This window comes from Fundulus heteroclitus, chromosome 10 (assembly GCF_011125445.2).
Source record: "Fundulus heteroclitus isolate FHET01 chromosome 10, MU-UCD_Fhet_4.1, whole genome shotgun sequence".
Classification (NCBI taxonomy): Eukaryota; Metazoa; Chordata; class Actinopteri; order Cyprinodontiformes; family Fundulidae; genus Fundulus; species Fundulus heteroclitus.
This window is the reverse complement of record NC_046370.1, coordinates 19,361,187-19,378,506: the sequence shown is the minus strand read 5'-3', so window position 1 is coordinate 19,378,506 and position 17,320 is coordinate 19,361,187. Positions and strand designations below refer to the sequence as shown.

The 17,320-nt window shown below is 37.7% G+C and overlaps 1 protein-coding gene across 4 annotated transcripts in view; it reads left to right on the top strand.

Moving 5' to 3' along the window:
- The window catches only part of LOC110366368 (gastrula zinc finger protein XlCGF57.1), a 28,013-nt gene extending 11,219 nt beyond the window's left edge, over positions 1 to 16,794 (top strand). Inside the window, exons 2-3 of one of the 4 annotated variants that reach the window (XM_036142200.1) lie at positions 8,603 to 8,772; positions 13,212 to 16,794. In XM_036142200.1, the coding sequence (XP_035998093.1) occupies positions 8,658 to 8,772; positions 13,212 to 15,100 (2,004 nt within the window). In that variant the 5' untranslated portion in view covers positions 8,603 to 8,657 and the 3' untranslated portion in view covers positions 15,101 to 16,794. Of the gene's footprint in view, positions 1 to 1,651; positions 2,830 to 8,602; positions 8,773 to 13,211 lie in introns of those variants that run through there. The other 3 variants (XM_036142201.1, XM_036142203.1, XM_036142202.1) reach the window with 3 other exon arrangements.
- The last annotated feature ends 526 nt before the right edge of the window (positions 16,795 to 17,320 follow it).

Below are 17,320 nucleotides of genomic sequence, written 5' to 3'. Positions count from 1 at the left end.
TATTGCTACTTAAACAGTAACCCTATAACTTTCTGAGGAAAGTTTAATCAAATTATTTGTAGAGAATAATGACAATGAACTAATGAAACTCCCCTACTTGAAACGGTAACGGTCTTGAATGTAAGATCAAGAATGAATTGATGTCAAGCATTTTTTCATACTGATTGTATGAACAATGCTTGAGATCATTGCTGCACACTACCTTTTAACAAAACTAATCTGACAACAAAACTAATCTGACAACTTTATCTCATCTTGCCTGCCTTGCAAAAAGAAAAAGACTGAATTACAAACTTTGCGGAGCTGTATTTTTTCAAGTAAAAGCCTCTCAGATTGGAGGGAAATGCTTCTACAACCTGACATTGGGTCACCCAGAAGTTAAATACTCAAACACTTTTATATGTGTAAGATCCTCCATTGGACATTCATATTTTTACATCCTTCTTTTATTACTTTTATAATGGTGTAGGTTTGAGGATGGTAATTCATCTCTACTTGTGTACTTTAGTATGTCATCACTTGTACAACTTGAGTTGTAAAAGTGGTAACACTTTAAACAATTAGGAAAGGAACATAATTTCTTGATTGCCTTCTATACCAAAGATAATGAAAGGATATTTAAAATAAATAGTGGCTAGTTTAGAAGAGTGGATAAACTTGTGATATCAAGGTTTTTGCTACATGTAATTGATGGTGGCGCACCGCCACAGCAAAACCAAAGCCGCCACACCTTCAGAATGCATAAAAAAAGCTGAAGAAATGCAAAGCATATGATATAGCATAACTACTGTATATTTGGCACTTCTTATGATCTTAATCAGAGTTTAAAATAAATTTAAATATGATGAGATGTTAAAACTTACTTTATTTTGAAAAAAACGATGTCAGTCTCACTGTGAAGCTGGCTAGTGTATGAAGCTACTGGTGGCTACTATGCACTGCACTGCTCTCGGTAGTGAAGGAAAGCTAGAGAAGGAAACTCTGTCACTATATTTTAAAACTTTTTAGACCCCTCTAGCAACTTTCATTCAAAAAAGCAACTTATACCAATCTAGTGACATTTCTAAGTGTTTTTGGAGATTTAGCAACTTCTCTACTCCCTCAGCGCTGTCTCACAGGCACAGGCAACTGTTCTTCCTGAAAGCCCTCATGCGTTCAGAGCCAAGAGAGCAGAGAGGAGATCTGCTCCGTTTTCACATTGCAGATATTCAACGGCATGTGTAAAGCTGCTGCTGATTCCTTTCTGGATTACAAATCGGGATATAAATATAGTTGTTAATCTAGTCTTATTTTCTCCTAAACGGTTGAACTAAAATAACTACCTCATTACCACACAGCTTGAATCATTTATTCACCTCATTTAATTTAATGTGCGTGCCTCTGAAGACTGTTTTTGGTGAAATTAGATGTATGCAGTGTGGATTCAGGCAATGTATAAAAATTCAGACATTATTTTATAAAACAATGTTAAGATATATTGCATTTCAATGACATTTTAACAACAGTGACCCCTCACCCCCTCACAACACCTAACCATGGTTTATAAAACATAGAGGAAACCCTGTATGTGTTGCTGATACAATGCATTAGCTGAAGACTTCTTAAAAATGTAAACTTTGTATGCAATCATTAATGTCCATGTGTGTTTCAGTTTTGCCAGTCCATCAAATGTTGCTGATTAAAGAAGAGGTTCCTCATGGATGGAGCTCCAGTTTAGACCAGGGCGATCCAGAGCCCCACCACATAAAGAAAGAAGAGGAGGAACTGTGGATCAGTAAGGAGAAAGATCAGTTTATGGTTCAGAGTGAAGAAGAAAAACCTGTGATATCAGCGATTCATCAAATCAAAGCCAAAGGCAATAGTGACTCTCTGACAACCAGCAGCTCAGGTGAACAGAATGGAACAGAACCTGATGGAGAGGATGGTGGAAAACAAAATTCAGGCATGAACCAAGATCCAACATATTTTTCTCAACAAAGTAAGGCGACAGGTTACAAAAAAGATAAAAGATCAAAACTTTCTTTGACGCTTGGAGGTCAGCACGAAGGACACACAGTAGAGAAACCATTTGGTTGCAATGTTTGTGGGAAAATGTTCAGAAGTCAGCGTTCTGTTAAATTACATATGATAACTCACGCTGCCAAGACGGCCCCGAAACATATCTGTTATCTTTGTGGTAAAGGATTTAGAGTAAAGAATTGGCTTCAGACACATATGAGATTACATACTGGAGACAGACCATTTGCTTGTGATGTTTGTTGTAAAAGGTTTCATAGAAAACAATGTCTTGAAAGTCACAGGAGGGTTCATTCAGCAGAGAAACCCTTTTCTTGTGACACTTGTGGCAGAACATTTAAAGAGATAAAAAGTCTCAGAAACCACTTGTGGCTTCACGCTACAGAGAGACCATTTGTTTGTGGTGTTTGTGAAAAGGGGTTTTCACGAAAATCAGCCCTAAAAAGTCACATGTGAAGTCACACGGGAGAGAAACCCTTTATTTGTGGTGTGTGCAGTAAAGGATTTTCACGGCAAGGTATTCTAAAGAAACACATGCTCATTCACACCGGAGTGAAACCTTTTAATTGTGATATTTGTGGTAAAGAATTTTCGGAAACAAGTAAATTGAAAAGTCACATGTTAGATCACTCTGAGGAGAAGCCATTTACTTGTGATGTTTGTGGTAAAGGATTTTCTCAACAAAGTCATGTGAAGCGTCACATGTATGTCCACACAGGAGAGAAACAATTCATTTGTAGTGTTTGTAGTAAACGCTTTGTAACAAACAGTGATCTAAAGAAACATATACGTGTTCACACAGGAGAGAAACCTTTTAGCTGTAGTGTGTGCAATAAAAGGTTTTCCCAAAACATTCATCGAAAGAATCACATGCGTGTTCACACTGGAGAGAAACCATTGAGTTGAAGATTTTCACAAAGACATGATCTAAAGTGCCAGTTTGCGCTTCAAAAACATGTTCATTGTAGTGCTCAAGTTTCCTCTTGCAGTTGCTGTGTAGGAGAACTGATCAAATGTTAGACTTTTCTTTGAGTGAGACATATGGTACCTTTGAATTGTTTCATTGTGTACACTAGCGCAGGAAGCAAAAAATATTTTTTGTGAATGAATTTACTCTTGGTTTTAAAATTTAATGCTAAGATTATTTTTTTTCCTGGGCCAAGGCATGACTGTAGAGGTTGTGAATCTGCATGTGTGTACATGCTTAGCGGTTTGCTCGGCAGCTCCTTCAGATTCTTTTATTTTGATTAAAACCTACACGTGCGACACTACGTGAGAAGTAAAGAAAGTACAAAATGTAAGGGCAGAACTTTGGTAGTGTTGTGAAAAAATATGATAGTTTTGCTTCATGGAATAACAATGTATAGACCTATTTTACATAGGAAAGATAACCTTGAATGGCTTCAGATGTGATCTATGTTATTTATGAAAACAATCTGACACAATTGTTAACTTGACCCTCTAGAGAGGGCAGGGGGTGCTTCTCCTATATAACAAGGGAAATATTGACTTTAGTTGTTCTGTATCTCACCTGTTCAGTACTGCTTCTGCAGTGGATACTCATCAAAGTAGACTAGTAGATTTGCAGAAGACATAATGGGTAGTGTGCCCATGAACAGAGGTCACAGCTCTAAATGTTTAGCAACAAGTTTTACCATTAGAGAGAACAGGAATAAACATTCACACAAAAAGTGAAACTTGTGTATTGTACTCATTACAGTACACACAGACTGATATATTTCAAGTTTTTATTTCTTTTCATTATGGTAATTGTAACTGACAACTAACGAAAACCCCAAATTCAGTATGTCAGAAAATTGCAATATTGTGGAAAAAGTCCAGTATTGAAGACAACTGGTGCTATACACTTTAATCAGCTAATTAACTCAAAACACCTGCAAAGGCCTTTAAATTGTCTCTGTCTAGTTCTTTAGGCTACACTATCGTTGGGAAGTAGTTAAAATTAATTAAGAATAGAGTCAACTTCTCAGGATGTGCAAAAAGCTTCCGCAAACAGGTGTGTTTTAAGGAGAGTCTTAAACTCTGAAAGGGAGGAGGCCTGCCTGACATCCAAGGGGCAGATTATTCCACAACTGTGGAGCCGCCACAGCAAAGACACAATCTCCTCTTCATTTCCATTTTGATTTAGGGACTATAAGGACCTGCTGGTTGGCAAACGTTAGGGAGCAGGCAGGTGTATGTTAGTGCAGCAGCTCAGAAAGGTAACCATTAAGAGATTTAAAAGCAAATAAGAGAACTTTAAAACGGATCCTAAAATGTACAGACAACCAATGAAAGGAATTTAAGATACAAGCAATGTGCTCAGACCAGCGGCGGTTCCTGGCCCGGAAACATTTGGGGCTGAGCCCAACCCCTCGTAGGGGAATCTGAGGGAATCTTACTGGGGGAAAATGCTTTTTATTGAATCTTTCTTGAGCAGTGTGGCACCTTGTCTGAAGCCAAATATTACATTAAGTACTTAAAAATGTATTTATGTTTTTAAATTAATCTAAAATCTGTATTAGTATTAAGACATAATATTAAAGGATGATAAAATTGTTCAATGGACAACAATTGTTTTCATTTTTCAATTTTCTTTCCCGCTCTAGCACCAAAGTTAGCTCCATGTCAAGTTGCACCTGGTTTGACCTTTGTGTCTGCTTTTTTTTTTTTCTCCATCATCTGCTCACTCCTTCTACCTTCTGCTGCCAGAAAAACAATTACATTTGTACTTAATGACAACAAAGTATTCAATAAAATACTTTTTAAAGAATTTTTAGGTTTTCATTCTTTCATTCGGGACATTTTCACACAAATCTATCCATATACAGATCTTTTGTTGGATCATATTCGTCTTGAGACAGTATCTGCCTCCTCATCAGATCAGATCTTTCTGGCATCCTTTGATTGGCTCCATCACTTAGTGGGAGTGGGGTGGCTGTGGAATGTGTCCATAACATTCATATGTGTTATCCTGATAAACTGCTGGTGAAGCACTTTTTAAGCATAATTGACTCTTTTAATCGGGATCAGTCTGTAACTGACTCCACACATGAGCGTAGACACACACCGGATCTGGTTCTGCCATATGGTCTACCTAATGTGGAAAGCTGTGATTCTGGAGTTTCCGACCATATGTTTCTTTTATTTGACATAGCTTTTAAACAACGTTTTAATTAAACCTTGTGCACCTGCTCGACGCTGTCGAACTTTTAACTCGTCATCTGCTCCTCAATTCTTCATGGCCTTTAACCAGCTCTCTGTCCCTCCCCATGTTTCCTCCTCTGTAGTTGAGGAGTTTATCTCCTGGTTTCATGTTTCTTGCCAAACAATCTTAAACTCTGTGGTTCTGTTAAAAACCAGGAAGCTAAAGTCTAGACCTGAGCCTTGGTTTAATGAGAGGACTTATGCTGTCAGAAGGAAATGTCGCTGAGCGGAACGGATTTGAAAAAAAAAAGACAAACTGCAGGTTTCACATCAAATCATGAAAGACTGTTGAAGCCAGTATCAGAACCCCGTATAAGATATGAAAAGAACTTATTTTAAAAATGTTGTGTTTTTGAGCAGACCTAACCCACATGTTATTCAACACCATTGACTTTGTTCTTAACCTTCCTCAGAACCCTTGCTTAAAAGCATTGGCTGATGTGTGTAATGATTTTTTAAAGTTCTTTGTTGAAAAGGCTGTTGCCACAAGTGCTCTGATTATCCCTCCTGACTCTGACCCTTCTGCGTCAGCCACTTGTTCTGCAGCTTTTAGGCAGTTTAACCTGTGACTCTTTTTTTTTTTTATATAATGTGGTTGGGCATCTTAAGTCATCGGGCTCCCCACGGGATCCGGTCCCTCCTCAGCTTTTGAAGGAGATTGTTTCCAGTATTGCACAATATGTCCTTACCATTGTTAACAGCAGCCTGTGCACTGGTGTTGTTCCTACTACACTTAAACATGCAGGAATGTCACCGCTTCTTAATAAACCTGGGTGTGATCCCTCTGTGATGGCTGATTATAGACTAATTTCTAGGCTGCCATTTGTTTAAAAATGTTTGGGAGAAGATTGTTTTTTGTCAATTGCAATCCTTCTTGGATGAAAATGACATTCTTGAGTTTATCCTTCTTCCATCTATGCTCAGATCTCCTGCGCTCTCTTCTGGCAGCACGGGTTGTTTCATTCAACCAGGTTCAGATTTGACTTTTACTATCCTGATCTTACAGGGGGCCACAGCATCTAAAACAGTTCAACAGGTTGAGGAAAACTATGAGCTGAGTTCTTCACAGTTTCCATATGATGATTCAGGAAGCCTGTAGTACTGATTTAAAAACAGAAAACTGACTTGCAGTGGAAGAGTTAAAAACACGACGACACCGAATAGCAGCAGGAGGTTTAGGTTTGATACATGGAAAAGAAACCCCAAATAAAACAGAGTTCCAAGTTAAAAACGGGTAAACCGTAAGATAAAGCACAAGCCATTGTGTGTCCTCGTCTCTGTGTGTGTGCAGACACAGACTGTACTGGATTAAAAGAGTCAATGAGATTTAAAAAGTCCTGGGCCATCGGCTATTCAGGACAACACACGTGAATATTAAAATCCCCCACAATAAGAACATGACCATATTTCGGCATAATTTCACCCAACTGATCAGAAAAGTCATTCAAGAAGTCCTTATTGTACATGGGGAGGCCTGTAGGCCATGGCACAGAGCACTGTGTGAGAGGGACTCAGCTCAAACACAGTCAGATCAAAGCTACTAGGCGATGCTGATAAAGACAGTGGTTTACATTTATAGTCGTTTCTAAAAACAGCTGCTAGTCCTCCTCCTATGCCCGACATTTACGGGGAGTTTAAAGCAGCAATCTTCTGGTAAGAGCTCTGTAAAGGGGCTAGAGTCACCAGACCTCAACCAAGTCTCAGTTACACAGAGATAGTCTAGTTGTTGAAAAATAGGAATCAAAAATCACATTTTTAAGTAGATAAAGAATACAGGCAGAATTAGGGCAAAACTAATCCAATAAATATTACACAAAAAATATTTTGTTAATGATTAATGACATATTTGATATAGATATGGGAATTGGTTGCTTACTATTTGCTGATGACAGAGCTTTGGGGAAAATTTTAGACTTTATAGTTAAAAAGCGTACAAACATCAATTATGTGGTCAAACAAATAGGCATTAAAATTTTCAGGTGATAATACACATTTTTTATTTTTCTTAGTAGAGGAAGGGTAAATATTGATATTGTACTCAAATTATAGGGACAGACACTTGAAAGAGTAAAGCAGCTTAAGTTTCATGGTTCAATAAAGGAATATCATGAAAAGTGCATATTCAAAAAGTAAGAGTTAAATGTAAAACGATATTAACCATTATGATGTGTCTAATTGGAGGAGACTGGGAAGCAGATACACAGGATTGATTAAATCAGTATGAGATAATGGGAGTATTGTTTTCTAATTCAGGTTCAAACATAGCATTATAAACATTCAATACCAGGTAATAAGAACTATTAATTCAGCATTAAAAACAACACCTACAGCATGTTTATCAGCAGAGATAAGAGAGCCACCATTAAGCATAAGAAGGGATCAGTTAGCTTAAAATTATTGGAGAAATTTAAAAGGGCATGAATAAAATCATCCAACACAAGAAGTGTGAAAACTACCCTGGTAAAAGCAAAAAAAAAAAAAAAAAAAAAGTTTTGTTTGAAACATAAATCATTAAGTATAAGTAGTATTGAAAGATATCAGCTCATTAACAATCTCTCCAAAATTAAAATAAGATTGAATCCCCATTAATTGTTAGAGTAATTCAATACCTAATAGTTCTCAAGCTCTGATCAATTATTTTCAAAATGATCAGTTTATTTGAAATTATGTTTTTTTTTTGTTTTTTTTTTTTGTTTTTTTGTAAAATGGTCGTTCCAGGCCACACTCCTTAGCAATTGGTGGCGGTAATGCTCAGCTGCAGTTATTTGCTAACTGGCAAAATAAATAAATAAAATCAAGAAGAAGAAGAAGAAGAAGAAGAAGAAGACGTTCGAGCTTTACTTGTCATTCATTGGACGGTAAGGGGGAAGTAGTCGGATGTCACGATGCTAGGCTAACTAGCTAAATCTCAATAGGAAAGTGTTTTTTTTACATGAGATGTATAATGTATGACTGAGACTTAGGTCGGAAGTGTTTGTTATGATACCGTTTACATATATTTGTTCTGAAATCATGTTGTACATCATATAATTTTCCTTCGTTAGCAAAGTAAATGGACAGTAAGCCACTGTGGAGCTAACGCAGCTAACAGCAGGGAGTTTTGTTTTACGTCGAAGCTTTTTAAGGTTAATGGTTTAGTGCTACAACATGAACGTACGCTCAGAGTAAATAAGACTGCAGCAAAGACCACACCGTCTGTGGACACCTCCTCTAACCTTGTTGTCCAGCTGAGGACCTAGAGACTGGGGACACTTTTAGAGAGGAGACAGAGCTGCTGACCAAGGTATCAAACATTACGTTTTCTGTTAATTCACCTTTTTGGATCAGATGATTTGTTTCTGATTCCAGATAAAGCTGAAACCTTGATCTACCAGAACAGGTGAAGGTTTCAGACCAGGATCGTGAAAAAAAGCAGAATCCCAGGTGTGCAGAGGATGCCTGAGATGATGAAGGTTGAAGCAGAGGAGCCTGGAGGACTCAGTTTGGTTCCTCCCATACCTGCAGCATCCTCATCAGAACTGGAGCAGGATCAAGACGACAAAGATCTCAGTAAGTGACACCTTTGTTGTTGTTGTTGTTTTTTGTATGGAGCAATTTAAGAGTCTGGCAGTTGTGTAAAGGACGCTGGACTGTGGAACTTAAAATAAATTTCAGCCAATATTCCAACAGTTACTGCAACAGAAACATAGTAAAGTACAGGTCAGCAGTCCATCACAGACCCTTTCAAATAATACGGCAACCAAAAGGACTTCTAACCAGTCCTGTTCCAAAACAAAAATTTGGCTCCATTTATGTTTACATTTTATGAGAAGGTAGTTGAAATTTAAAACAAATGAAGAAAAGTCAATATCAGCCGAGCACAAGGCCTAAGTAACTTTTCTTTTTTTAGTATGGATTAATTTAACTAGCTCTGGGAGTTGTGAAAGGGATGCTTGGCTATGGAAGTAAAGATTAAACGAGCAAATATTCCTACAGTTATTGCATCAGAATAAAGGACAGATCAGCAGTCAACAGGCCCTCTCACATAATACAACAACTGAAAGGACTTCTAACCAACTAGTCCAGATCCAAAACACTAATTAATTTCCATTTTGGTTAAATTTTATGAGAAGGTGTTTGGAATTTAGAACAGAACAAAGAAAAGTCATTATCAGCCTAGCACAAGTACTAACAGTATTTGCACAGTATAAAAATGTTTATATATTTAGGGACCAATGAGTGTTAACAGCCTGTTAAATGCAGGCGACCTTCTGTTAGAACATTCTTAGGCTCTGAGTTTTAACAGCTCAGAATGTTTTGACAAGGATGGAATCGGATGATTTTCCTTCTTCATATCTGGAACTGTAAATTAAATAATCTATATGTGAAATAGGATTATACAGTCCAAATGACTAGTCCAAGTGGAATATATTTTTGCAAAGACTGAATAACAGGATGTTTCGCAGTATAAAGTGACATACACACAAAGCCAAATTATGATATGCGCATTTTAGAAAAGCGAGTCCAACGACGACACCGCCTGAAGCCAGCCAAAGCCATAATAGGCATTGTAATACGTAGGCTACACCCGTAGGTGGTGCGGTACCAGCTTATTGCGGGGAAGGGCTGTAGGAAATCAATTTGAACCCTGTTCCACAGATTGATAACCCCAATGCGCTGACTACTCCCAGGTTGGTGCTTGCAGGAGAGCCAAACCAGCTGTTGTAAACTGCTAACACTTGATGATATAGTTGTGTCCTAGGCTGTAGGAGAGCTTTTGCCAAGACAAAAAATATTTTGTCTTGGCAAACCGTACCAAGAAGACAGATATCAGAGGCACAGAAGGTGATTAAGTGATTGAAGCTGGGTGTGTTTCAAATTCAGGGAATTATTTTAGAGCAACAGTTTCAGAGACACAAAAAGATTACCTTAAAAGCTGCATTTACTCTACGAGGCAGCAGCAGCTGTGGTGTGCCTGTGAGGTAGCGCTGAGGGAGTGGTGACACCTTGTTTTGGTCCACAGACAGGGCTCAAGCACCACCTAGTGGCAGTAAAGTTGTTCTAACCAATTTATTTTTTCAACAATTATTTGTACAAAATAAGGAAAACCAACAATACAGTCTGGATCCATTTTAGGAGAAGTTGTGAAGTGAGAGAAACTGGGCTTTTATTTTAACAGAGAGACAAGCATTTGAAAATCAAAGGGGGAAAAATAACCCCTGTTGCGTCTCCATTATTAAGGATATTTATTGGGCTTACCAGTTCACTGCATCTTTTTCACAAACCATTACCAATCTAATCAAGTACGTAGTAAAACTCAGTCGCACCAGTCACCATAATATCACACTAAACACGTTCATTCATCGTGTTAAAATACACATCTGCCTGCACAACAACATAACATAATATCTGGATGCTAGAAGGGACCAGAGTAAGCAAGAGTTATGAAAAAAGTAATAAACTGGGTGGGGACACAAGTGCTGTCATTGTTCAGGAAGGGTTTGTTTACAGTTAGCGCGTGGCGTGACTGCTACCAACCAGATAAACATTAGATTGTTTGACAGTCGGATTTCTCTGCTTTGCCTCCAATCATGAATTAATGGGCCGATGGGAGCTGCTGCGGGTTGGGTTTCAAACCGATGTCCTGTCCTGTGAAAGCGCCAGTATGGGGGGCGCGCATCTTAGGGACTAGACCCTTACATAGAAACCGCACATGCGTGGCTGACACGCCAAGACTGTTTTGGACCAGACCAAGTTTAAGGGCAATTACGGTGGGCGAGTGCCCGTTTTTTTGGTACGGTTTGCACATATTGTAATAGATGAGAATGTGTTTTTATTATTATTTATCTTTTTTACTTTAGTAATAATAAAAAAACTCAAAAGAGCTGGGCGATTTGAAAAAAAAAATCATTTTTAGGCTGCTGAGTTTTATATGCTAATAATGTCTGGACAAGGATGGAATCAGATGATTTTAATTTTTCAAATCTGGAACTGTAACGTATAGGTATATAGCCACATAATATGCTTATAAAACAAGAGCAGAAACCATTTTATACACCAAGCCTCCATCTTGATAGTTTTTCTTTTTGGGCCAAATGAGAATTTGCTCCCGAGCATGATTTAAAAACAATATAAACAGATGTGGTGACATCTTGCGAAAGTGTCGCAGGACTATCATAATGCTGGTTTGCTTAATTTATAAATCTATTTTAAATAATGCCCGACCAAGCTTGACTCTCTGAAATGCCTTGCAATAAAGCTGCAGCTCAGCCTGATTGAAAATCAACCTTTTTTTTTATTAAATACACCAATCTACAGCAACTTTAAGAGCCTTATAGCAGAACATTTACTCATATCAATCAACTCTGCAGTCACATCTGAGCCTCGGCAGCACCATCGTCCGCTTCAGTGAACACCAACGGTCATACTGTATTCCCAGCGACATTCCAGGGGTTTCCCTCTTGCAATCATATTTATTTTGCACTTTGTTTCAGTGGCTCTTGGACCTTTCTTCATTGTTTTGCTGGGATCTGCTCATAGCCGTTAGCCTCCATCCATCCATCGATTGTTTAAGTCTCTTGTTAGCATTTCTAATTTGTATGTCTAAACCATATAATGCCGAATTGTTCATAGCAGCAACAAATAACATTGTTTTGCCGATCGTCTCTGCTTTAAGAAACACACGCGGAGGGGACTGGTGGAGGGGACTGGTGGGAGATCAAGATCGATTCAACTGTATCACCAATGAAAATGAGTCACGCATGAGCAAAGCCTCCACTAGATTACAAATTGGAATGTAAATATATTATAAACATAATCTTTAATGGGTAATGGTAGTTTTTTTTCTGTTGAGACTGCTACACTTAAATAGATCCTCCCCTGTAATTGATTCACACTTAACCTCTGTCATTTATTCACCTCCTCCATTGTGGGTACCTCTGCTATCTTTTGGTTAAAATTGATTATATAAAAACATGTATAAATGTAGTTTGGATTCAGGTAAAATATTATTTAATACTTGAAATGATTTTATAGAGTTATTTTTTGTTTTGTTTTTGAGCATATTTAGAATGTTTTAAATAATTTTTTGTCTTGTCAGTTTAAGTATTCCTCTCTCCTACAACAAATTTTGTATTCAAGTGTTTTAGCCTTTTGTTTATATATAGTTATTTATATAGTGTTGTCATTGCTCTACATAAAATATTTATTTAGTACTTTAGTGTTGTTTGCTTTTGTTTCAAATGTTTAAAAAATAAACCAGTCAGTCATGATTATTTGGTTTTTTTCTTTACAATTTTGTTTGATTAAAATGTATCGATAATGGTACTGATAAAACACCAGATCAATAAGGAGTATAAAATAGTAGTATCAATTAAATCCTTAACAATACCCATCCCTACTCCCTGGAGCTGTATTATTTTTAAGTAAAAAGTCTGTCAAATTGGAGGGAAATGCTTCTCCAATCTACTGCCAGACTTTACAAAAGACTGACATCAGCTCACCCAGAAGTTAACTATGCAGAAACACTTGTTTGTCATTTATCTATAATCCTCAATAAGAAATTCATATTTTATAACCTCCTTTTATTAATTTTGATAATTATGGTGTAAATGTGGAGATTGAAATTTATCTCTATTCATTTACTTTAACATGTGTCACCACTTGTACAACTGGAGCTGCGTAGAAATGTATTTACAAGCTGAATCATCAACTTGCCTTATTAAACTAACTCATTATATAATTAGGATAATAACTATTTCTTGATTGACTTCTGGAATAAAAACAAATAATGAAATGATATGTAAAACAAATAGTGGCTTGTGATATTCTTGAGTGGCTGGTAAAAAAACTTTAATTTCCACCCTTGTTTCCTTTTACGTAGTTTAGCTGAGTGCATGAAATTGGGATGCATTATTGCTACAATGCATTGTAGCAATAATTATAAAAAAAGATTATAAAAAAAAAAACTAAACTTGGTATGCAGTCATGAATGTCCATGTGTGTTTCAGCGTTGCCAGTCAAACATCAAATGTTGGTGATTAAAGAAGAGGTTCCTCATGGATGGAGCTGCAGTTCAGACCAGGGTGATCCAGAGCACACTCACATAAAGAAGGAAGAGGAGGAACAGTGGATCAAGAAGGAGGAAGACCAGTTTATGGTTCAGGGTGAAGAAGAAAAATCTCTAACAAAGCTCCATCAAATCAAAACTGAAGACCATAGTGACACGCTTCCAACCAGCAGCTCAGCTGAACAGAATGCAAGAGAACTGGATGAAGAAGACAGTGAAAAACCAGATTCAGTCATGAACCAAGATTCAGTATACTCTTTTCCACAAAGTGAGGTGACATATCACAAAAAAGATAAAAGTTCAAAACCTTCTTCCCCACTTGGAACTCAGAATGAAACAAACACAGTAGAGAAGCCATTTGGTTGTAATGTTTGTGGGAAAATATTCAAACGTCAGCATTCTGTTAAATCACATATGATAACTCACACTGCCAATATGGTCCCAGAACATATCTGTGATCTTTGTGGTAAAGGCTTTAGAGTAAAGAATCGTCTTCAGACACATATGAGATTACATACTGGGCATAGACAATTTGCCTGTGATGTTTGTTGTAAAAAATTTCATACAAGGCATAATCTTAAAAGGCACATGAGGGTTCATTCAGCAGATAAACCCTTTAATTGTGATATTTGTGGCAGAACATTTAAGGAGATACAAAGTCTTAGAAACCACTTGTTGCTTCACGCTACAGAGAGACCATTTGTTTGTAGTGTTTGTGAAAAAGGGTTTTTACGACAATCAACTCTAAAAAGTCACATGTGTAGTCACACGGGAGAGAGACCCTTCATTTGTGGTGTGTGCAGTAAAGGATTTTCACGGCAAGATGGTCTTAAGAAACACATGCGTGTTCACACTGGAGAGAAACCTTTTACTTGTAATATTTGTGGCAAAGAATTTTCGCAAGCAAGTCATCTGAAAAGTCACATGCTCGTTCACTCTGAGGAGAAGCCATTTACGTGTGGCGTCTGTGGAAAAGAATTTTCACTGCAGAGTAACCTTAAAGTTCATTTGTTTGTTCATTCTGGAGAGAAGTTGTTTACTTGTAGTGTTTGTGGTAAAGGATTTTCACAACTTAGTAGCCTTAGAAGTCATTTATTAGTTCACTCTGGAGAGAAGCCATTTCCTTGTAGTGTTTGTGGTAAAGGATTTTCAAAACAAAGTCATGTCAAGCGTCACATGAATGTCCACACAGGAGAGAAACAATTTATGTGTAGTGTTTGTAGTAAACGGTTTGCTACAAATGGTGAACTAAAGAAACACACATATGTTCACACTGGAGAGAAACCTTATAACTGTAGTGTTTGTAATAAAAGATTTGCCCAAAACATTAGTAGACAGAAACACATGCGTGTTCACACAAGGTCATTTACTTGTGGCGTCTGTGGGAAAGAATTTTCACAGCAGAGTGAACTTAAAATTCATTTTCTTGTTCACTCTGAAGAGAGGCCATTTACTTGTAGTGTTTGCGGTAAAGGATTTTCATACCAAAGTCATGTCAAGCGGCACATGCTTGTCCACACAGGAGAGAAACCATTTATTTGTAGTGTTTGTAGTAAACGGTTTGCAACAAATGGTGATCTAAAGAAGCATACACGTGTTCACACAGGAGAGAAACCTTTTATCTGTAGTGTTTGTAGTAAACGGTTTGCAACAAACGGTGAGCTACAGAAACATACACGTGTTCACACAGGAGAGAAACCCTTTATCTGTAAGATTTGTGGAAAAAGATTTTCACAACAACATCATATAAAGAGGCACATGCGTTTTCACACAGGAGAGAAATCATTCAGTTGTAGTGTTATAAAAGATTTTCAGAAAGACACAAGCTAAAGAGACACGTGCAAGTTCACGCTTAAACATGGTGGTTGTAGTTCTCAAGCTTCCTCTTACAGTTGCTGTGCAGGATAACTGATCAAATGTTAGTTTTTCTTGAGTGAGACACCTTTGAATTATTTCATCATACAGTAAGCAAAGAATACATGTTTTGTGTATGAATTTACAATATAGTCAATGTTAAAATTGAATTTTATTCCCTAGTTTAGTTTTCCCACTAAGTAATAAATTGAGGCCCAGCTAAGATTGCATTTACTCGGCCAAGTCAAGACTGTGGAGGCGGTGTGTGTGTGTGTGTGTATGTTTGTGTGTGTGTGTGTGTGTGTGTGTGTGTGTGGGTGTATGTGTGCACATTATTCCTTACCATTTAGAGGGTGTTTATTCCTTTTTCCAAAACCAAAAAGGAGTCTAGTAAAATGTAAAAGATGGAAATGCGGCCAACTGCGGCCAACTTTATAAGTAGCTAAACTCAACAGTGATCAACAAGGAACTACCGTTAGTTGTCATATGAAGGTAACTCAGTTTTTGTTCATAAAATTGTATGTTTAATGGTTATAAAGGGTAACGGATGATGCTACTTCTGCTGTGTTTTGGATATATGTACATTGCAACTTCTGGTTGCCTACGAAAACTGTTCACCTGTGTACCAAACGTAGAGCCCCCTGTTCGCTTTGTCTCCACTCCTTTAACCAACGCCTTTCTTTTTATGTTTTTTTTCTCTGTTAAAATTAGTCCAAAATTATCGGCATTGTTCTTTCTCGCCGTCCATGTTTATATTCTCTGAACTCATGTTTAATCTTGAGAGGTTTTGCAAGATGTCCTGTCTGAATGATCCCAAGTGAAATCTGTTTGTGTGTGGTGTGTTGTGCTTGCTGTTGACCCGACATCACCCACGGTATAAGCAAACCTGTCATATGTAAGACTGTTTTTTTTTTAATCGTTACTTGTGATGTCTCTCAGGCTTAGAAAATGGGTTGACTATTTTAAAATCTTGCCGAGTGAACCAGCTTTTAGTTTGCTATTTTAACTTAGGCTTTAACAATGATTTTTCCGTGGTTACCTTGAAATAACTTTACTGGTATGATTCAACATTCATTAGGAATTTTTTCCCCTTTTTGCATTAATGTTGGTAGAAAAGGCAAAAATGCCCCTTTTAACACTGTGAGCTTCATTATCACCGTCTGTTGGTCGGGGGTTAGAGCAGCCTGGGGTACAGGGCGGAGCGATCTTGAGTTGGCGTCACGTGAATTGTGCCATGTAGGTTCATTGTTGGAGTTTGACCAGCAATTGGCCAGGCGTTACTGTTATGTGAGGCTAGTAGCCCAGCCCAGCATAGTTAGGATTGTTCTTTTTGTTTTGCACTCATGCTCCTTTAAAGCTATAGTTGGTAATTCTGGTCAGAAACACCTTTGTTATACTGGGTGAAAGGGCCCTTCCATCCTAAAAGTAGTCATACATTATCTATTTAGAAAAGGTAACGAAAAAAAGGGCAAAGGATTGGTCCTGCCTACGCCACCCATCTATTGGTTGTCCCTCATGTCAATCATTGTTGATGCGCTCATGTAATGCCAATGTGTATGCTTGGTCCATGCAAGTTCCTCTTGCTGTCCATGCGCACTTCTAGTGTTTATGTATCCAGTTAGCTTCAGTGTTAGCCCTTCATTGTAGCTCCACTGCACTCTCTGTATACTTTGAAAATGACAGACAGTTGCAAGAAGCAAACTGTCTTATAAGTAGAAGAGGAAGACCTCAGAGGAAAGAAATAAGACCAGAGTATATTTGGGAGATTTTTTTTCATGTGATCCCCCTGAGAACCGGAGAAGCAAGTAATATGATCTTGCACATGCGTAGTTATTCAAAAAGGGACGTTTCTTACTTACATTTCTGGAAAGATTGACTTTACATTTAACTGTTCCACAAGAATTTATTTTTCTTATACTCACAAATTCCTGTTTTCTTAAATTCATCTCCTTTTTGATGATATGATGCCACAAAGTGGTACCCAGAATCTCTATACTCAAGTCTTGTTTATCTCTTGTACACAGCTCCTGCTGTGTATTTAGTATTTCTCCAGATCAGATGTCTCACACTTGTATAGATGTTTCAGATATGTACAGGCATAAAGGAGAGAAGAAAGCATAGTTCTCCTGTGGTGCTCCAGTCCAGACCAACATGTCAGACAGCTTTTAGTCTCACAAACTCTGGACTTGGTCAGGT